At 42.7% G+C, this 9,448-nt stretch overlaps 1 protein-coding gene across 1 annotated transcript; it reads left to right on the top strand.

Moving 5' to 3' along the window:
- Positions 1–2,161: 2,161 nt before the first annotated feature.
- Positions 2,162–8,508, top strand: nkx1.2lb (NK1 transcription factor related 2-like,b). The gene is made up of 3 exons (XM_066648715.1): positions 2,162–2,486; positions 6,339–6,514; positions 6,548–8,508. The coding sequence occupies exons 1-3, from the start codon at positions 2,162–2,164 to the stop codon at positions 7,073–7,075; spliced, it is 1,029 nt and encodes a 342-aa protein (XP_066504812.1). The 3' UTR covers positions 7,076–8,508.
- The last annotated feature ends 940 nt before the right edge of the window (positions 8,509–9,448 follow it).

The following is a 9,448-nucleotide window of genomic DNA, read 5'->3' as shown; positions in this document are numbered from 1 at the left end:
ATTAAATGAAAGCTCAGACCACAGCTCCCATGGGGCTGCTCATGATGGGATAATCATGTTCATCCCCACTAAAATTACAGCTGATTGTTTTAGCCATTATTTTGCTCAACTTTTAATTTCTTCCCTCCAAAGGATCATTGCACTCGGTAATTGCAAAGATCTGCCCTTGTAGGCTGTGTGTCACCCACTCGACCTAGAAATCCAATTTGGCTGGACTTGTTGGACTTGTTAAAGCAGGTCATTTTTGGGCTTCGTGGACGGAACCGTGATGTATGAAATCTTTCTGACACCAGTTTTATTCATATGTGTTTTCTGTTTTTTTCTTTTACAATGGTGAACAGAAACTACATTTCCAATAATAGCTGTGTTCATTAGCATGTAATTGGTTAATTAGTTAATTTGACTAGTGGATGTATAATTGATTATTTAATCACATGATTGTTTGATTGTAATACATTTGTAATTAGCTGAAAGAGTAATAGAAATACATAGATTCTAACCAACTACATTAACTGGTTCTTCGATATGTCTGTGTCAGTGTGACATTTTTATCTCATTAAACCTTAATCCTAGCTCTAGATTTAACTTTAACTCTATCCCCAATATGCAATACACTAACCCTAACCCAACAGACATGACCATAACACTAATCCCAATCCTAACCCTTAATTTAACAGGCTTTACCCTAACACTAATCCCAATCCTAACCCTAATCCAACAGGCATAACCCTAACACTAATCCCAATCCTAACCCTAACACAGCAGGCATTACCAAAACACCAACCCCAATCCTAACCCAGCAGGCATTACCCTAACATTAATCCCAATCCTAACCCTTAATTTAACAGGCTTTACCCTAACACTAATCGCAATCCTATCCTATGATTAATTTTCACAAAATGATCTCAGGTTTCAACAACATTATGTTTTTTTGTATGATATACATTTTACAGTAGACAGTTACCCTGTACTTCATAAAAATGTTCTTTGACTGCTTAACAGAAAACAGTGGAGATTTAAGGAACCTTTTCTTTTGAAAGTTACTTTTAAAAAATAAATAAATAGGTAAATAGATGAACTCTTAGATAAATAAATGAACACTTCTTTATGTGTTCCCAGTTCTGACTTTAGGAACCCCAGAAGAACCCGTTTAAGGGCGTATGTAGACGTGTTTAACGTTGTAAGGGAAAAAGTATAGAATACAGCCAAAATAAAAAGCTGGTCTGTCCCCTTCGCAGAATATGTACCCTGGCTGTTCCGTTTTTAAACTTTGTTTACGCATTTTGTTTAAATTAAAATGTGTGCCCACCGCGAGCTCCAGTCGCTTTTTTTTCCTCGCGCACAATCATCCTCCTCCTCTGAAGAGGCGAGGGAGGGGAGGGAAGGAAAGGGAGAAATAAGCCTATTTAGTGACTTTCCACTCCAGTGGCCTTTAACGCAGGACGCGCGCTGACGGGCTGCGTATAGATCAGCGCGCGCATCATCGCTCACTCCGCCTCCTCCTGCTTCTCGCGCTCTTGCTGCGCCTCCTGCGGCTCCTGCTGGAGATAATCGGGCCATTAGAGAGCGCGGGATTAATGCGCGGGATTAATTTGTAGCCAATTACGGCTCGCGGCGGAATATGAATGCGTAAATAACGCTCTGTGCGCACCACGTATATGGGGGCAGGAAGGCGCGTGACATAAGCGTAGGCTATTGGTGTGTGTGTGTGGGGGGGGGTGTATGGAATGGAGTGAGTGGAGTGGAGTGGAGTGGGGGTCCTAAGGGGAGTTAAGGGTGGTGGGGGTTGTTAACGCCCCCCACCACCACAACTCCCCCAAAAAAAAGGAGCCGAGCAAAAGGGGGACCACCAACCAGTTCGTGAGCTCTGAGCTCCGGGGAGCGCGCACGAACAGGTGCATCCTTCACTCTTAGCGAAGAGGGCTCCATATTTAATTCCTATTATATCGCGATCAGTTTAGCACTTTTTACTTTATATGAACTCTTACAACAGGAACCGTTGATGCAGCCTAAGGCTTCTTTGCGTTCAGGGTTCTGTGTAGAACCACTGCTTTTATTTACCTGAAAAACCATACACACACACACACATACACACACACAAACACACACACACAGGAGCGCGATGCTTTCGGCTGAGTGAGTGCAAATTGAACGAGGAGCCATGAACCGGGATAAAGCGCAGGGTGAGACCGCTGTGATCGTGTCCTCGGCGCCGGAGAGCGCCGCGGAGACCCGTGGGGAGAAGCGCACAGAGAAGCGCGAGCCGCTGCCGGAGCCCGTGTCTCCCCCCGAGGCGCCCCCCGCCCCTGCACACAGGACCACCGCCTTCTCTGTGCTCGACATCCTCGACCCGAACAAGTTCACCAGCAAGAGGCCGCCAGTGGCGCGCACGGGATGCGAGCTCGCGAGCTGCGGCACCGAGAACCGGGACGCGCTCAAGGTCCATACCGAGGAGTACGAGAGCAGGAAAACACCCGCCATTTACAGTAAGTGTTTAATGGGCGGTTTCTGGGAGGGGAGTTTGATGTGGCCAAAAAAATGCCAGTGTCAATATTTATATGAATATTTCAGGGCTGTTTTTACTGACATTAAAAAAACTAAAAGTGAAACGAACAGATGTGGTCAGGTGCCTTTCATCCACGTGCAACCGCTGCACACATCTGTCCGAGTGAACTACTCAGCGCTGTGTTCTCTCAGTCAGCGGATGGACAGCGGAAGTATCTGGATGTAACTTAACTCACTTGGTTTGCTTGCCTTCGTTTTAAGATCCGGTCCTAAGTGTAACTATGTGAAGAGGGTTTCAACATTAAAGACTGGTGTTGTCTCAATTCAGGATCTTCGCAGCTCCTCGTTCAGACACTGAATCCAAATTCTCACTTGGAGTTTCAGACTCAGGCTTTAAAATACTGTCAGGATAAAAAACGTAATACAGATAGAGCTTGTTTGCCTTAATGTACAGAATGTAAAAGAACTCCCAGCAATACAGCTGTTGTCTTAAAGTCCAGCTGAGGAAGGTTTTTAAATCTAAAGCTGGAATTCGATGATTAAAATGAATGCAACATAAAATTCACACTTGATTAAAAGTTGGTACCATTCTGTTTCCCAACAAAGTAGTGAATGTTTTTTTTCTGAGAGTGTAGGCAAAAGGTAAACTTGGAATAACTGTCCACGTGTTCTGTTTCAAATTCCCATTAGAAACAGTTAACAATAATCAAATAATCAACAAAATCAATGACGTCATGTTATTGGTATTTTACCGCACAATTAAAATTTATTCGCGGTGTTATAAATAACTGGGGGAAAAAAACAGTGTGCCCCAACGTGCGAGGGTCACGTTTTTGTGGCACTAAGCCTGAAATGCCCAGGCCGCTATAATACCGCTAAATCCACAGCCTAAAGTCTGACCCTACACCTAAATCAAACCCTAACACTAACCCTCACCTTGACCCGACGCGCGTTGGTTTAGCAGAAACGTGAGAATGGCACGCTTTAGCGGAAGAATAACGTCTCCCTAACACGTTGGTCCTAGTTGGCGAGCGTGTGTTATGCGCTAAATGGGGCCACGGGGCAGGATATCCGAGACCAACCAGTAAACTACAACGGCAATAAAATCCCCAGCAGAGTTGTGCACTTTCACAACAATAAACAAAGTATGTATTTTGACCAAGTTCATCCCCAAACGTTAGCAATTAGCAAACAGCACAGGAATGTATTCAGCAGCAGCAGAGTTCTCAGCAGGACATTAGTGTTGATGGAATTCCTCTCTTTCGTTTGAAAGTGTTGTACACATCTGAAAATAAGTCAAATTAAAATAACAACACGTTTCGGTGACGTCTGCTGGACGAAGCTGTGAAGTTGGAGACACAGAGGACAAGTGGTTTTAGGGTTCAGAATTTGACATAAACTTTGGACTGGGCCTCAGTGCCACGCCCACAGCACAGATCAGATTTAGGAGCCGCGTTAATGAGTCTGTTCTCAGATAGTAGACTTCCTGTTTTGGTCTTGGAACTTGGACCAGAGAGGCCACATTTTACAGGAAACCAAAACAAAGTTCAGCCATACTTTTGAGTTTTTAACATTTGTATCCATTAATATTAAGTATTTATGCATCGGCGTTCATATTTAAATAGAAATGTTCAATCTGCAGAAGCTTTTATTCGACATTTGGAAATGTGTTTATTTTTTATTTATGTGTTTTCTTTTTTTAAAAACAAAGATATTACGTTGTCTCAGGCGCTGGAAGGCAGTGAAAGTTCAAAGCACTTTTAAAGTTTATGAATTGATCCAACCGTCTCAAATCTAAAATCATTTGTTTGTGTTTTGGTAAATATAAAGTCCCAGAATTCAAATTAAAATATGATATTCAGAATCTGAATTCAGGGGCGAAATTGAGAAGCGTTTGGGGGGAAAATGAGCCCCCACCCCCCCACCACCACCACATCTTTGGAGATTTTAACGCCCGCTGATCGATATCACTCTTAATAAGTATAATAGGTTTAAATCGTGTAATTATCCGAAATTTGCCCCTATAATTTAGATGTTGAGGAGGAGTTTGCAAGCTGCCTGAAAGAGATATACTCAATTCGATAATAGGATATCGACCTGTCCACCCTGGGCCCCTGAGCCCCACTCATCCCCGGCGTGCGACCACTGCTTTCACAGCAACAAGATCGAACCGCTTTAATTGTTTTTCTTTCTTTCGAAGTTGCATAGCTTTTGTCTCGCTTCTGAAAGGAGAGAAAGCAAAGAGAAGCCATCCTCCAGAAAGCGCAGAAAGCGCGCGACCAGGTCCTGAAACCTACCCGCCTCTCCGGGTTCGAGCGGGACAAGGTCGCGGTCGATCGACTGGAGGAAACGGAGGACAAGGAGGAGATTCTCCACAAAATGGAACGGCAGAGTGGAGAACCGCGGATTTAATCTCATTAGACAGAACAGGCCCGCGAGCCGAAGCTTCCTCTCCTTAAAATAGGCTTCAAATGAGATCGTGCGTGAAAATGTAATACTGTTTGAGAGCCTAAGCTTTTACTTCCCAAATTCCACCCAACTTCAGTGTTCTTATTCGTAATAATATAACAATTACACGAATAACGAGTACGTGATATTTTGTTTCTCAGAAATAGAAATAAAACCTTTACAAAATGATCACGTTTTTACTCGAAGAAACAAAGCCATAAAATTAGAGCTGGGTGTTTTTCACATTGAGCAAAGTTAATCTCCACTCACAATTACAGAATGTGTACATTTATTATTTTAAAAGTATTTGCACTGAATACTCGAATGTGGTCTGAGAATAAACTAAAAAAGTAAACGTCGTGAAAAATGGCGCACGAAAAACAGGTTGTATTTAAATAGTAATTTGCGAGTTTTTATTGCCGTTCCACGTGTAGAATCTCCTTTTTTTCTGTTTGAAATAATGAATTTAAATATAAAGACGAGTTTCGAGTGTTTTATATTTGCAGTGAGTAAAAACGGACTGTTGAAATTAATTCTGTTTGCCTCTTCACAGCATACATTTCGCGTGTATCACGCACATTTGCAAACTTGGAGCGGTGTGTCAGTAAAACTGACATGCAGCTACTAAAACTGCCCGTTTGATATAGATTTAGGGTTAGGCTTCGGCTCGGGGTCAAGGATTGGGAATCAACAGAATTGTAGAGGCGTGTGCGTTTGACTTTTTATTGCCACAAAAAAGTCACACCCACGTTTTTCCACACGTGCCGTGGATGTTTTGCGGAGATAGAGGAGATGACGACTGAAGCAATGTTAGCATTTATAATTAGGGTGGGCTAATTACTCTGCGTGTCGAAGGCCTATTTGACTGTAGGATAAAATCACGCTGCCATTAAATATTAACTTTTCTTTGGAAAAACCTGCATAAGTCTGTGCACCACGGTCAGATTACAGTATTTTTAATTGTTAGGTAAAAACAAATCTTATATAATACACTTCATAGACACATTTCTGCACAATTACTGTGTTTTTTTTCTGGTGAATTGAATACGTTTGAAGAAACGATAAATAAAATATTAACGAAAATATTTGAAAAATATGACACACTGCATGCTTTATGCTATAATTTTCCCAACGTTTTCAACTCAAAAAAACACACAGAAGCGTGTGTTCCTCTGGCCGATGTGTTCAGATACTTAAAACATCGACTGAAAATGTTATTTGACAAGGGGTGTCCAAACTTTTGCACAAAATTCACTCATTCATTCATTCATTCATTGTCTGTAACCGAGGCGGAAGCTGAGAGCTGGTGTGAGGATGATCTGTGGAGTGGAGCTGGTCGCGTGGTCATCCCAGTGACTCTGATGTTTGTGTGTTTCTTTGAACAGAGGAAGGTTTCATGTTGAGGTCGGAGCTCGAGCCGGAGCTGACTGTCCCGCGCTGTAGTCCCGCGTGCAGCGATCTTCAGGAGGACGCACTCGCGACCCACGACGATGAAGACTGCGAGCGCGAGGAGGACGACGATGACGATGAGGCCCACGGGCACACGCACGGGAGCGCGAGCGCACAGCAAGAACAGCAGCAACAGCAGCAGCAGCAGCAACAACAACAATCCAAACCGAAGCGAAAGCGCTCGGGCTCGGACTCCAAATCGGGCAAGCCGCGTCGCGCGCGCACCGCCTTCACATATGAGCAGCTGGTGGCGCTCGAGAACAAGTTCAAGTCCACGCGCTACCTGTCGGTGTGCGAGCGGCTGAATCTGGCGCTGTCGCTCAGCCTCACGGAGACGCAGGTGAAGATCTGGTTCCAGAACCGGAGAACCAAGTGGAAGAAGCAGAACCCGGGCGCGGACACGAGCGCGGGAGCAGGGCCGGGCTCGGGGGTCGGGCCGGGAATGGGTTCGGGCCCCGGGGGTGGGGGTATCAGTCCTCTGAGTCACTCTCCACCGCTGAGCGCACACCTCGCGGTGCATTCCGGGTTCGGGCCGCCCGCACCCCCGCCGCCGCCAGCGGGACTCATGTGCGCAGCGCAGCTGCCTTTCCTCCCGGGACACGCCGTGCTCTCACCCTTCATGATCGGCTCTCAAGCATACGGAGCACCGGCCTTCTACACCCAGCACCTGTAGAGTGAGAGAGAGAGAGAGCTTTGGATGAAGGGGGTTGTGGTCATCAGGTCACAAGAGTCCTACGAATTCATGACTAACCTTAGTTGTACCTCACTTTAATCACGTGTAACCTGTCAGTTTCACGCACCTCCGTGAAAGACGTAGCGCCCATTGCGCTAGGAACAGCGCTCCTTAGACAACATCATCGTTTTCTAATATATTTCTAGCATATTTACACATTGCTCAACGTGTCACCCACGCGGTCAGTAAACGGAACCGCCCAAATCTCCCTTCCTCAAGTCACAGAAAGTGTAAATGTACCTTAAAAGCCTCAATGGTAGAGTCCAACTGTTTCACTTTAAATAATAAATACATCTTTAATTTCCTTGGGGCGAGGTTTGCCCCTTAAACTAGAATTATAAACTAGTGACATCACATAAAGAGTTTGTGTAACTCAAATAAAAATAACCCTGCAGTAGAATATGGTCACAGTTATGTTTGAAGGCATAACTCTCACTTTGAGATGTTTCAGTTCTGGAAAATGAAGTAAACACGTTTAAGTGTGCCCACTGTCATCTAAGGACTCATCTGCAGAGTTCAGTAAAATATTATGCAGATGTTTTACTAATTTTCATATAAACCCATCCCCACTGTTCTGCAAAAGTTAGTGTTCTATTTATTTTCTGAGATTAAAATACTTTACAAATATACCATATTTACACAGGCAACATGTTTTTTTTCCCCGTGTTTTAAATTTAGGCAGTAAACATGTGTATTATACTGTTATATGATTAGGGGATGTTTGGGATTATTTTCACTTAAAATGGCTTTTTACAACTGGATGTACTTCTGCAAACGGCAGCACGACGGGTCTCCGCTAAAATACACTCTTCAATGTAGCGGTGTAGGAAAGTGCTGAAGAAGAAGCAGTTGTGATTTCCTAAAGAACTTTCAGTGCATGGATCTTTAGAGAATCATTTTTGTAAATGAAACGTGAGAGACGTGGAAACCCTTTTTACAATTTAAAGAAACATCTACGTAATGTACGCGAGGATCGTTAAAAAAATAAAAAAAGACTTCACTCAAATCCTATTTACAAACATGGTTATTTAGGGAATTAAAATGCTTCTTCTTTGGAGTCGTGTAGCCCTTTTTATGAGTGGGACTGCGAGTGTGAAATGTTATTTTTACACTTAAGACTTCCATTGCCACTTTGATCTGAGCCCACCTTAAATAAATAGATCATTCTGGAGGATTCAGGGGATTCTAGGGCAGTGTTAGGAATAATGCAATATATTATTTGATGAAGACACGTATTTCTTTCTAAAAATATTTTCTTTTATTTTTCATCTGTAAAAGGCAAAGTTCCCTATAGTACCTGGTGGTTCTGATTACATGACCCCCCCCCCCCCCCCCACACACACACACACACCCTTTCTGAGGGTCTCTCTCCACTGTGGATTGTTGCTGGTAGTAATGTGAACTTTCTCTCTCCTGTTTGGAGCCTGCTGTGACTCAGACTCAGACTTAAACTGTCCCAAGACTGAAGCTGAGAGAGTGACAGACACTGACCACAGAACTCTTCATTTCCTTCACAGTCTCCAAGTCCCTGACCGCATATTTTCTCTGGGTCAAACTGTAAATATTCACTTCTCGCGGATCAATGTTTAGACACTACTTTTGAATGCAAATGCAAAAAAAGAGAAAAAAATAGTAAGGAATTAGTGGGAAAAAGTAACAAATGATGTTTTAAAAACCATGAGCTGAGATGTTGTGGAGGTGGACGGAATCGTGAGAGGTTTATCTAAAGACTTTTTAAATGTTTAGGATAATTTATTTCAGAATTTACATGCTATTTCACTGTTTGTTAAAAAAAAAAGTTTAAATAAAATTGCAGATTTTTAAGAAGAAATGTTCCTTATTTCTACACGGAGCAGAAGACACACGACGGTATTGTTATTGTAACTTATTTGAGAAATGTATCGTTTGACTAAATGTATTATTATTATTTTATTATTATTATTTTTTTGTATCATTATTATTTTTGTCGGAAAGACAACAGACTCGTAATTAAACAGACGAATGTACGAGCACACAACACAAACAGACGCCTCTATATATATATATATATATATGTACAGATGATTTATTCACTCATTGTCACCGCTTGATAAATGAAAAAAAAAACAGTTGTTTACATTCCCTTAGAAAAATTTACCATTTTTAGATTAATTAATTATTACTAATTTAGACCATAGGCTCGAGATCTGGTTTTCGCCGCAGAGACACCTCCGCTCAGTGTTAATGCGGTGAAAAACGGCGGGAAAAGAAAATGCAAGATGAAAGTGTCTGAAGGTCCAGTGTTTTCAGTCTTGAACGTTTCCCGTAGTTGTA

This window comes from Hoplias malabaricus, chromosome 17 (assembly GCF_029633855.1).
Source record: "Hoplias malabaricus isolate fHopMal1 chromosome 17, fHopMal1.hap1, whole genome shotgun sequence".
NCBI lineage: Eukaryota > Metazoa > Chordata > Actinopteri > Characiformes > Erythrinidae > Hoplias > Hoplias malabaricus.
This window is presented reverse-complemented; position numbering and strand designations above follow the sequence as displayed.

What these genes read in the sequence shown, in the direction of transcription:
- nkx1.2lb (XM_066648715.1), top strand. Translation starts at nt 2,162, where the DNA reads ATGAACCGGGATAAAGCGCAGGGTGAGACCGCTGTGATCGTGTCCTCG. An exon ending in GAAAACACCCGCCATTTACA is followed by an intron (nt 2,487 to 6,338) that starts GTAAGTGTTTAA and finishes TTCTTTGAACAG; the next exon opens with AGGAAGGTTTCATGTTGAGG. An exon ending in ACACGCACGGGAGCGCGAGC is followed by an intron (nt 6,515 to 6,547) that starts GCACAGCAAGAA and finishes CAGCAGCAGCAG; the next exon opens with CAGCAACAACAACAATCCAA.